General features: G+C 43.4%; 1 protein-coding gene across 1 annotated transcript in view; it reads right to left on the reverse strand.

Moving 5' to 3' along the window:
- LOC139403960 (poly(ADP-ribose) glycohydrolase-like) overlaps positions 1-13,443 on the reverse strand; it is a gene marked incomplete at its 3' end in the record, with an annotated part of 90,880 nt that overhangs the window by 57,561 nt on the left and 19,876 nt on the right. The window contains exon 9 of the mRNA XM_071147173.1: positions 1,803-1,895. Coding sequence (XP_071003274.1) covers positions 1,803-1,895 — 93 coding nt within the window. The remainder of the gene's footprint in view (positions 1-1,802; positions 1,896-13,443) is intronic.

Raw genomic sequence — 13,443 nt, forward strand, 5'->3', positions numbered from 1 at the left:
TTTTTCACAAAATGGTGGTTAAGGAAAAATGATGAAGGTAGTTTTTTGGTCCCTTGTTCAAATCAAAATAATTACAAGTGACTCTTTGCACACCGTCATGACTGCTGAAACATTCAATACATAAATCAGAGAGCTAGATCGGCACTAGTTCCCAATTTGGTGTTAGTCAGAGAGAGGAGGAATGTAATGGGGACTGAGCCCATTCGGCTTCCCATTAATCTCTGGTCCAGGCTCCTCCAGCAGCACCTCACAGAAAACCAATAGATTTCAAGAGGCTCAATCTCATCTCAGACTAGCTGACTCTTTATGGCCAAGTTAGCTCTAATCCAGGGGGCTCGGGAATCTGTTTGTGCTGTGGAATCTAGTTGTCTTTCTATTTTTTTGGGGAGGTTCACTGATGCTCATGTCAGGGAATGGTCTTTAACATTTCAACAAGTAGCCTAAGGCTTGTGATGTATGTACCGTATACTGAGGTATTTGTGGGAAAAGCCACATGCTGGTTTTTCCCAATATCGTCAATACCGTTGACACTATTTATTGAAAGTTTTTATTTTAATTTTTTTTAATAAATACATTTGAATATTTGTAGCAACTTAAAGTAAATCCCTGCAGTCAAACTTGTGCAATACCGTTAGGAGATAAAAGCAGACTGCATTGTTCATTACACCTGTCACATTATTGTTCATTATGAAGCTCACTGGCAAATCCCCAGTCACACGTCACATGGTGCTTGTTTACACACAACGACGAGAGACCAGAGCCTTGTTGTGCAGCATGCCACAGGTGATCTAGTTACAGTACAGAATTCACAACTAAGTGAAGAGGCACTGAGTTTGAAGGTAGGCCTTGAAATTCATCCACAGGTACACCTCCAATTGACTCAGATGATGTCAATTAGCCCATCAGAAGCTTCTAAAGCCATGAAATCATTTTCTGGAATTTTCCAAGCTGTTTAAAAGGCACAGCCAACTTAGTGCATGTAAACTTCTGACCCACTGGAATTGTGATACAGTGAATTATTAGTGAAATAATCTGTTTGTAAACAATTGTTGTAAAAATGACTTCATGCACAAAGTAGATGTCCTAACTGACATGCCAAAACTATAGGTTTGTTAACAAGACATTTGTGGAGGTGTTGAAAAACAAGTTAATGACTCCAACATAAGTGAATGGAAACTTCCGACTTCAACTGTATGTGTATGTGATTTTCTGGATTTTTGTTTTAGATTCCGTCTCTCACAGTTGAAGTGTACCTATGATAAAAATTACAGACCTATACATGCTTTGTAAGTAGGAAAAGCTGCAAAATCGGCAGTGTATCAAATACTTGTTCTCCCCACTGTATGTATGTATGTATGTATGTATGTATGTATGTGTATATATATACACACACACACACACACACACACATTTTAATTATGCATTTAAAAGCATTTGGGTGCAAATTCCCAGAGCTCAATCTTGGACTTCCCACTAGGGAGCAATGTGATTATTGACTGATTGGCTGACGGGTTCCGGACGGCCTGCTAATGAAAATGTTCCGGCTAGAGATCTGCATTGTCCATCCAGGGCAGTATCCCAAATAGCAACCTAATCCCTATATAGTGCACTACTTTTCACTTATGCCCTTGTCAAAAGTAGTTGACTATTTAGAGAGAAGCATGCTAACCCCACTCACAGGGTGTTTGTATGTATATACCCTGATGTTACGTTTTGAGCTTCTGTGTCGTATACTTACAGCGTGTGAATGATTCAGAGGGAACACAGGGACAGAGACACAGACAGACTGTATATGTAGTTACCTTGTTGCACAGCTCAGACACACTCAGTGCTAATTGGACCATTTCAGGCAGCAGAGACCTAAACAGATGATGAACGACGTCAGGCTCCAGATCCTTGGAGAGGAAGAGAAGAAGAGGTTTGTTTATGTTTTAGTTGTTTATGCTTGTTTAAAAAAAAAACAATTAGCCTATTGGGTTTTAAATCATGCATGAATAAACAGTAACAAAACCACACAGCCATGCAATCTCCATAGACAAACATTGGCAGTAGAATGGCTTGACTGATGAGCTCAGTGACTTTCAATGTTGCACAGGTAATTTTGTCAAATTTCTGCCCTGCTAGAGATGCCCCCGGTCAACTGTAAGTGCTGTTAGTGTGAAGTGGAAACGTCTAGGAGCAACAATGACTCAGCCACAAAGTGGTAGGACTCACAAGCTCACAGAACGGGACCGGCGAGTGCAGAAGCGCGTCAGAATCATGTCTTCGGTCACTACCGAGTTCCAAACTGCCTCTGGAAGCAACGTAATCAGCACATGAACCGTTCATCGGGAGCTTCATGTAATAGGTTTCCATGGCCCGAGCAGCAGCACACAAGCCTAAGATCACCATTATGTGCAAAAGCCAAGCTTCGTCTGGAATGGTGTCAAGTTTGCCGCAATTGGACTGTAGAGCACTGGAAACGCATTCTCTGGAGTGACGAATCACACTTCACCATCTGGCAGTCCGACGATTACTCTGGGTTTGGCGGATGCCAGGAGAACACTACCTGCCCCAATGCATAGTGCCAACTGTAAAGTTTGGTGGAAGAGGACTAATGGTCTGGGGCTGTTTTTCGTTGGTTCGGGCTAGGCCCCTTTGTTCCAGTGAAGGGAAATCTTAACGCTACAGCATACTATGACATTCTAGACAATTCTGTGCTTACAACTTTATGGCACTAATTCGGGGAAGGCCCTCTCCAGTTTCATCATGACAATGCCCCCGTGCACAACGTGAGGTCCATACAGGAATATTTTTCGAGATCAGTGTGGAAAGCGAAAGGGGGATACCTTGTCAGTTGCACAACTGAATACATTCAACTGAATTGCATCTTCCGTATTTAACTCAACCTCTCTGATTCAGAGGTGCGGGGAAGCTGCCTTAACCGCTATGGAAGAACTTGACTGGCCTGCACAGAGCCCTGACCTCAACCCCATCGAACACCTTTGGGATGAATTGGAACGCCGACTGCGAGCCAGGCCTAATCGCCCCGACCTCACTAGTGCTCGTGGCTGAATGGAAGAAAGTCCCTGCAGCAATGTTCCAACATCTAGTGGAAAGCCTTTCCCACAAGAGTGGAGGCTGTTATAGCAGCAACGTTCCAACATCTAGTGGAAAGCCTTCCCAGAAGAGTGGAGGCTGTTATAGCAGCAACGTTCCAACATCTAGTGGAAAGCCTTTCCCAGAAGAGTGGAGGCTGTTATAGCAGCAAAAAGGGGAGGGGGGGACCAACTCCATATTTAATGCCAATGACTTGGGAATGAGATGTTCGGTGTCCACATACTTTTGTAAATAGAGGTCAGTCTCATCGCTCTGTGGCAGCTCCATTGACACCATCTTCATTTTTAAGTTGCATGCGCCAATGCTCTACCAACTGAGCTACAAAAGGACCCCCCATGTGGGTAATGGGTAAGTGCACACGTTAGGGGGAAAAAAAAGCATAGAGTATTTGAGATGCATAGCCTGCAAGAGGGGGGAGGCTCAAACCTTCCAAGAGGCCAAACATTGACATCTATCTGGCCCAAAAAAACAGTCTAATGTGCTATACAGCTGTAATGTATTGTACCCTGCCGTCCTCCACCAGGCCAAAATAAAGATAGCTAAAGTCATATTTTTAGACATTAATACAATTCATTAAATTAAAAAAAGTAATTCAAATCAATCAAGTTTCATATTCAAACCATCAATATTGAACATTTACAGAGAAAAATAGAGAATTATATATTTCTAAATTCAATTTAAATATTTTGAAAATCAGGTTAACATCATGGTTTTACTATTTTATCAATTTAGTGTGAAAATTAACATTTCTGAAATGAAATCAACAACATGATCACTACACTGTGCAAGGTTCTCTTTTTTTTAATGTAACCGTGTTCACTACGTTTCCGTTGCGACAAATTTAGTGGGGTTGTAATGAATTAAGGAAAATATGTCAAATATGCAATAGAAAGTGTGTGAGTAGTATATATATATATGTCTACCTGGAACACGTGCTGAAAGTCTGGGGGAAAAATAGGATACAAATACGAATGGTAAAAATGTAATAAAAATTACACCCCCTTCTGTAGAATGACCCATATAGGCCTAAGTGCTGTTACTCCATCATTGAAGATATTTACAACTATGTATTTATTTACAGCCGTATCGGCTGACAGATGTCAGTGTGATCAATCACTGAGCAATTTCATCAAGGTTTTAGGGAGGGAGCATGGGGGGGGGGGGGGGGGGGCTGATTAAACGTGGCTTCTTCCTCGAACAGATGATCATGAACCGTGAGTGAGTGTGTGTGTGTGTGTGTCTGCCTGCCTGCGCGCCTATCAGTGCGCGTGTGTGTCTGCCTGCCTGCCTGCCTGCCTGCCTGCACGTCTATCAGTGTGTGTGTGTGTCTGCCTGCCTGCCTGCCTGCGCGTCTATCAGTGCGTGTGTGCGTCTCATGTGTGAAGGATAGGAAGTGTGTTCACTTCCTGGACAGAGTAGAGACAGGGAGACTTGACTGCCGATTTAGCATTGGGCCACAGGAGAGGCATTTATATTGTAGGAAACAGGGCCCGACTAAACACTGTCATAAGTAATAACCTGGGTGAAATCATAACGGATCCCTCTGGGTATAATGAATGAAGCAGGGCCTGATGGGTAGGGATGGAAGAGATGGGATTTAGCTGAGCTAGCATTGCCCCGGGTTACCTCTAAATCACAGGGAGACAGACGATCAAATCAACTGAACTAACACTGGCTGTTTTGACTTGAAACAGGTCTATACATCACATCAAATTGAAAGTCATCAAGTAAGAGGAGAGGGGGATGCCAGAGACCGGAGAGGGGGCTGCCAAGGAGAGGGGGCTGCCAGAGACCGGAGAGGGGGCTGCCAGAGACCGGAGAGGGGGCTGCCGAGGAGAGGAGAGGGGGCTGCCGGATGGAGAGGGGGCTGCCAAGGAGAGGGGGCTGCCAAGGAGAGGGGGCTGCCAAGGAGAGGGGAGTGGGCTGCCAGACACCGGAGAGGGGGCTGCCGAAGAGAGGGGGCTGCCGAGGAGAGGAGGCTGCCGAGGGGAGGAGAGTGGGCTGCCAGAGACCGGAGAGGGGGCTGCCAAGGAGAGGAGAGGGGGCTGGAGAGGAGAGGGGGCTGCCAAGGAGAGACTGCTGAGGATGGAGAAAGATTCCAATTTACCACTACCTCCTCTCTATATTTACCACTACCTCCTCCTCTATATTTAACACTACCTCCTCTCTATATTTACCACTACCTCCTCTCTCCTCCTCTATATTTACCACTACCTCCTCTATATTTACCACTACCTCCTCTCTATATTTACCACCACCTCCTCTCTCCTCCTCTATATTTACCACTACCTCCTCTTTATATTTACCACTACCTCCTCTCAACATTTACCACTACCTCCTCTTTATATTTACCACTACCTCCTCTCTATATTTACCACCACCTCCTCTCTCCTCCTCTATATTTACCACTACCTCCTCTCTACATTTACCACTACCTCCTCTCTACATTTACCACTACCTCCTCTCTACATTTACCACTACCTCCTCTCTACATTTACCACTACCTCCTCTCTACATTTACCACTACCTCCTCTCTACATTTACCACTACCTCCTCTCTATATTTACCACTACCTCCTCTCTATATTTACCACTACCTCCTCTCTATATTTACCACTACCTCCTCTATATTTACCACTACCTCCTCTCTCCCCCTCTATATTTACCACTACCTCCTCTCTACATTTACCACTACCTCATCTCTACATTTACCACTACCTCCTCTCTACATTTACCACTACCTCCTCTCTACATTTACCACTACCTCCTCTCTACATTTACCACTACCTCCTCTCTATATTTACCACTACCTCCTCTCTATATTTACCACTACCTCCTCTCTATATTTACCACTACCTCCTCTACATTTACCACTACCTCATCTCTACATTTACCACTACCTCCTCTCTACATTTACCACTACCTCCTCTCTACATTTACCACTACCTCCTCTCTATATTTACCACTACCTCCTCTCTATATTTACCACTACCTCCTCCTCTATATTTACCACTACCCCCTCTATATTTACCACTACCTCCTCTCTATATTTACCACTACCTCCTCTCTATATTTACCACTACCTCCTCTCTATATTTACCACTACCTCCTCTCCATATTTACCACTACCTCCTCTCTCCATTTACCACTACCTCCTCTCTCCTCCTCTCTATATTTACCACTACCTCCTCTCTCTCCTCCTCTCTATATTTACCACTACCTCCTCTCTATATTTACCACTACCTCCTCTCTCCATTTACCACTACCTCCTCTCTCCTCCTCTCTATATTTACCACTACCTCCTCTCTCTCCTCCTCTCTATATTTACCACTACCTCCTCTCTCCTCCTCTATATTTACCACTACCTCCTCTCTATATTTACCACTACCTCCTCTCTCCTCCACTCTATATTTACCACTACCTCCTCTCTATATTTACCACCACCTCTTCTCTCCTCCTATATTTACCACTACCTCCTCACTATATTTACCACTACCCCCTCTCTATATTTACCACTACCCCCTCTCTATATTTACCACTACCCCCTATCTATATTTACCACTACCCCTCTCTATATTTACCACTACCCCTCTCTATATTTACCACTACCTCCTCTCTATATTTACCACTACCTCCTCTCTACATTTACCACTACCCCCTCTCTACATTTACCACTACCCCCTCTCTATATTTACTACTACCTCCTCTCTATATTTACCACTACCTCCTCTCTATATTTACCACTACCCCCCCTCTATATTTACCACTACCCCCCTCTATATTTACCACTACCCCCCCTCTATATTTACCACTACCTCCTCTCTATATTTACCACTACCTCCTCTCCACTCCCCTCTATATTTACCACTACCTCCTCTCCTCTATATTTACCACTACCTCCTCTCTCCTCTATATTTACCACTACCTCCTCTCTTCATTTACCACTACCTCCTCTCTCCATTTACCACCACCTCCTCTCCCGCCTATATTTACCACTACCTCCTCTCCCGCCTATATTTACCACTACCTCCTCTCTATATTTACCACTACCTCCTCTCTATATTTACCACTACCTCCTCTCTATATTTACCATTACCGCCTCTCTATATTTACCACAACCTCCTCTCTATATTTACCACAACCTCCTCTCCCGCCTATATTTACCACAACCTCCTCTCCCGCCTATATTTGCCACAACCTCCTCTCCCGCCTATATTTACCACTACCTCCTCTCTCCACCTCTATATTTACCACTACCTCCTCTATCCATTTACCACTACCCCCTCTATATTTACCACTACCTCCTCTCCCCTCTATATTTACCACAACCTCCTCTCTATATTTACCACTACCTCCTCTCTCCACCTCTATATTTACCACTACCTCCTCTCTCCACCTCTATATTTACCACTACCTCCTCTCTCCTCTATATTTACCACTACCTCCTCTCTATATTTACCACTACCTCCTCTCTATATTTACCACTACCTCCTCTCTATATTTACCACTACCTCCTCTCTATATTTACCACTACCTCCTCTCTATATTTACCACTACCTCCTCTCTATATTTACCACTACCTCCTCTTTCCATTTACCACTACCTCCTCTCTCCTCCTCTCTATATTTACCACTACCTCCTCTCTCTCCTCCTCTCTATATTTACCACTACCTCCTCTCTATATTTACCACTACCTCCTCTCTCCATTTACCACTACCTCCTCTCTCCTCCTCTCTATATTTACCACTACCTCCTCTCTCCTCCTCTATATTTACCACTACCTCCTCTCTATATTTACCACTACCTCCTCTCTCCTCCACTCTATATTTACCACTACCTCCTCTCTATATTTACCACCACCTCCTCTCTCCTCCTCTATATTTACCACTACCTCCTCTCTATATTTACCACTAGCTCCTCTCTATATTTACCACTAGCTCCTCTCTATATTTACCACTACCCCCTCTCTATATTTACCACTACCTCCTCTCTACATTTACCACTACCCCCTCTCTACATTTACCACTACCCCCTCTCTATATTTACTACTACCTCCTCTCTATATTTACCACTACCTCCTCTCTATATTTACCACTACCCCCCCTCTATATTTACCACTACCCCCCCTCTATATTTACCACTACCCCCCCTCTATATTTACCACTACCTCCTCTCTATATTTACCACTACCTCCTCTCCACTCCCCTCTATATTTACCACTACCTCCTCTCCTCTATATTTACCACTACCTCCTCTCTCCTCTATATTTACCACTACCTCCTCTCTCCAGTTACCACTACCTCCTCTCTCCATTTACCACTACCTCCTCTCTCCATTTACCACTACCTCCTCTCTCCATTTACCACTACCTCCTCTCTCCATTTACCACCACCTCCTCTCCCGCCTATATTTACTACTACCTCCTCTCCCGCCTATATTTACCACTACCTCCTCTCTATATTTACCACTACCTCCTCTCTATATTTACCACTACCTCCTCTCTATATTTACCATTACCGCCTCTCTATATTTACCACAACCTCCTCTCTATATTTACCACAACCTCCTCTCCCGCCTATATTTACCACAACCTCCTCTCCCGCCTATATTTGCCACAACCTCCTCTCCCGCCTATATTTACCACTACCTCCTCTCTCCACCTCTATATTTACCACTACCTCCTCTATCCATTTACCACTACCCCCTCTATATTTACCACTACCTCCTCTCCCCTCTATATTTACCACAACCTCCTCTCTATATTTACCACTACCTCCTCTCTCCACCTCTATATTTACCACTACCTCCTCTCTCCACCTCTATATTTACCACTACCTCCCCTCTATATTTACCACTACCTCCTCTCTATATTTACCACTACCTCCTCTCTATATTTACCACTACCTCCTCTCTATATTTACCACTACCTCCTCTCTATATTTACCACTACCTCCTCTCTATATTTACCACTACCTCCTCTCTATATTTACCACTACCTCCTCTCTATATTTACCACTACCTCCTCTCTATATTTACCACTACCTCCTCCTCTATATTTACCACTACCTCCTCACTCCTCCTCTATATTTACCACTACCTCCTCTATATTTACCACTACCTCCTCTCTATATTTACCACTACCTCCTCTCTCCTCCTCTATATTTACCACTACCTCCTCTATATTTACCACTACCTAAAAATATGGCCACTACATATACAAAAGTATGTGGACACCACTTCAAATGTGTATTCGGCAATATCAACCACACCCGTTGCTGACAGGTGTATACAAATCGAGCACACCGCCATGCAATCTCCATAGACAAACATTGGCAGTAGAATGGCCTTACTGAAGAGCTCAGTGACTTTCAACGCAGCACCTTCATTGGATGCCACCTTTCCAACCAGTCAGTTCCGTCAAATTTCTGCCCTGCCAGAGCTGCCCTGGTAAGTGCTGTTATTGTCAAGTGGAAACGTCTAGGAGCAACAACGGCTCAGCCGCGAAGTGGTAGGACACAAAAGCTCGTAGCTCATAACAAAAAATGGTCCTCGGTTGCAACACTCACGGAGTTCCAAACTGCCTCTGGAAGCAACGTCAGCACAATAACTGTTTGTCGGATACTTCATGAAATGGTTTTCCATGACCGAGCAGCCTCACAAAAGCCTAAGTTAATCATGCGCAATGCCTCGGCTGGAGTGTCGGCTGGAGTGGTGTAAACCTCGCCGCCATTGGACTCTGGAGCAGTGGAAACACGTTCTCTGGAGTGATGAATCACACTTCACCATCTGGCAGTCCAAAAGACGAATCTGGGTTTGGCCGATGCCAGGAGAAGGCTGCCTGCCCCAATGCATAGTGCCAACTGTAAAGTTTGGCGGAGGAGGACTAATGGTCTAGGGCTGTTTTTCATGGTTCGGGCCCCTTAGTTCCAGTGAAGGGAAATCTTAACGCTGCAGCATACGATAACATTGTAGATGTTTCTGTGGTTCCAACATCGTGGCAGCAGTTTGGGGAAGGCTCTTTCCTGTTTCAGCATGACAATGCCCCCGTGCACAAAGCAAGGTCCATACAGTAATGGTTTGTCGAGATCGGTGTGGAAGAACTTGAATGGCACAGAGCCCCGACCTCAACGAACACTGACTGTTAGCCAAATCGCCCCAACATCGGTACCCGACCTCATTAATGCCATTATTTTTTACGTGTGTGTATAGTTGTGAGTTGTTAGATGCTACTGCACTGTTAAACATAAGCATTTTGCTACACCCTCAATAACACATGCTAAATATGTGTATGTGAGCAGTAAATTTGATTTGAATGGAATTAAGTCCCCTCAGAAATTTTCAAACATCTAGTGGAAAAGCCTTCCCAGAAGAGTGGAGGCTGTTATAGCAGCAATGTTCCAACATCTAGTGGAAAGCCTTCCCAGAAGAGTGGAGGCTGTTATAGCAGCAATGTTCCAACATCTAGTGGAAAGCCTTCCCAGAAGAGTGGAGGCTGTTATAGCAGCAATGTTCCAACATCTAGTGGAAAGCCTTCCCAGAAGAGTGGAGGCTGTTATAGCAGCAATGTTCCAACATCTAGTGGAAAGCCTTCCCAGAAGAGTGGAGGCTGTTATAGCAGCAATGTTCCAACATCTAGTGGAAAGCCTTCCCAGAAGAGTGGAGGCTGTTATAGCAGCAAAGGGGGGACGATCTCCAAATTAATGATTTTGGAATGAGATGTTCGACGAGCAGGTGTCCAGACTTTTGTTCATGTATTGTATTTCCTATGTGTCAGTGTAAAACAAAATTTAAATAATTAATTCTATAAAACATGATTTATGACATGTGTTTTGCAAATCAATTTGACAGGTTTAAGAATGGAATAATGCATTGCGTTTTCTCTGTGATACAGTGCCTTGCGAAAGTATTCGGCCCCCTTGAACTTTGCGACCTTTTGCCACATTTCAGGCTTCAAACATGAAGATATAAAACCATATTTTTTTGTGAAAAATCAACAACAAGTGGGACACAATCATGAAGTGGAACGACATTTATTGGATATTTCAAACTTTTTTAACAAATCAAAAACTGAAAAATTGGGCGTGCAAAATTACTGTATATGATGTCAGGCAGCTGTTTTCCTCCGACTACTCCTGCCTAACGCTACCTTTATACGGAATGGGATCAAATGAGTTCTCGACTCCCGTTTCCCCCCTGAATGTATAGCTGCCGCCACAGCACTGCCATTCTCATACGTACTGTACATTATATCAATTACATTTTGTGCCTAAAGATAAAGAAAAGGGAAGGGGGGGTACCTAGTCAGTTGTACAACCTGAAATGTGTATTTAACCCAACCCCTCTGAGTGAGAGATTTATGGGGGGGGGGGGGGGGGGTTGCCTTAATCAACATCCACATTTAACCCGACCCCTCTGAGTGAGAGATTTATGGGGGGGGGGGGGGGGGGGGTTGCCTTAATCAACATCCACATTTAACCCGACCCCTCTGAGTGAGAGATTTATGGGGGGGGGGGGGGGGGGGTTGCCTTAATCAACATCCACGTCTTCGGTGCCCGAGGAACAGTGGGTTAACTGCCTTGTTCAGGGGCAGAATTACAGATTTTTTTACCTTGTCAGCTCGGGGATTCGATCCAGCAACCTTTTGGTTACTGGCCCAACGCACGCTCTACCCACAAGGCTACCTGCCGTCTTGACACGCTCGAAATAGAGAGGGATATATAGAATAGTGAAGACATCAAAACTATGAAATAACACACATATGGATTCATGTAGTAACCAAAAAAAAGAGTGTTAAACTCATTTTTTAAAAATATATATTTGAGATTCTTCAAAATAGCCACCCTTTTGCCTTGATGACAGCTTTGCAAATACTTTGAAGAATATTAAATATATTATATATATTTAGATTTGTTAGATTTGTTCAACACTTTTTTGGTTACTACATGTTTGGTGTTATTTCATAGTTTTGATATCTTCACTATTATTCTACAACGTAGAAAATAGTAAAAATAAATAAAAAATGAGTAGGTGTGAGGACCATGCCTACCTGACTACCTGACATGATGACACCTGGCCGTGCTGCTGCTCCAGTTTCAACTGTTCTGCCTGTGGTTATTATTATTTGACCATGCTGGTCATTTATGAACATTTGAACATCTTGGCCATGTTCTGTTATAATCTCCACCCGGCACAGCCAGAAGAGGACTGGCCACCCCACATAGCCTGGTTCCTCTCTAGGTTTCTTCCTAGGTTTTGGCCTTTCTAGGGAGTTTTTTCCTAGCCACCGTGCTTCTACACCTGCATTGCTTGCTGTTTGGGGTTTTAGGCTGGGTTTCTGTACAGCACTATGAGATATCAGCTGATGTACGAAGGGCTATATAAATACATTTGATTTGAGTGTGTAACCTTTTGCCTGGTACTGTATTTTCTTGAGACAACAAACAAACAAACAAACAAACAATGAAATGGTGTCTTTTCAAACAATTCTATTCTCTCGTAGCTCTACTGGAGCTATTTATTGTTAAACCTTTATTTAACCAGGAAGGGCGCATTGAGATTTAAAATCTCTTTTTCAAGAGCGTCCTGGCCAAGATAGGCAGCACCAAGTCATTACAACAATTACAGACAAACATGAAAAACCACCAGTAATCTAGTAAAAACCATATAATTCACAAGATTATAACAAAATCAAAAACAGCAAATTAAAAACATTGACAGGTCAGGGAATCAGCCTCAAGATCCTTCATCAGTGATTTAAAAACATTGACAGGTCAGGGAATCAGCCTCAAGATCCTTCATCAGTGATTTAAAAACATTGACAGGTCAGGGAATCAGCCTCAAGATCCTTCATCAGTGATTTAAAAACACCAAATCGGGACAAGTTCTTCCAGTTTAAAAGTATTTTGTAAGGCGTTCCAAGACGATGGCGCAGAGGACATAAAAGCCCTTTCACCAAATTCAGTTCGGACATTTGGAACAGTTAGCAGGATAAAGTCCAGCGAACGAAGAGAGTACCCACCACATTTCTGAACAATAAAAATGCCTAGCCTCCTTCTGGCGTCAAAAGAAAAACCTTATTCCTAAAATAAAATCCCAATTTCAGCTTCAATTTTTTTTGTAAGTTGTTGAATATGCAATTTAAAAGAGAGTCCGTCATCAAATAAAATTCCAAGATATTTATATGAGGTTACAACCTCAATCTCCTTGCCCTGACAGGTAGTAATAGGTGAAAGGTTCAGAGGTCTATTTCTTGCTTTAGAAAACACCATTAGTTTAGTCAGTATTGAGGATAAGCTTCAATTGACAAAAGGTTGAACAACAGTAAATAACAGTATTAATCACTTAA

This window comes from Oncorhynchus clarkii, unplaced genomic scaffold (assembly GCF_045791955.1).
Source record: "Oncorhynchus clarkii lewisi isolate Uvic-CL-2024 unplaced genomic scaffold, UVic_Ocla_1.0 unplaced_contig_11854_pilon_pilon, whole genome shotgun sequence".
Lineage (NCBI taxonomy): Eukaryota > Metazoa > Chordata > Actinopteri > Salmoniformes > Salmonidae > Oncorhynchus > Oncorhynchus clarkii.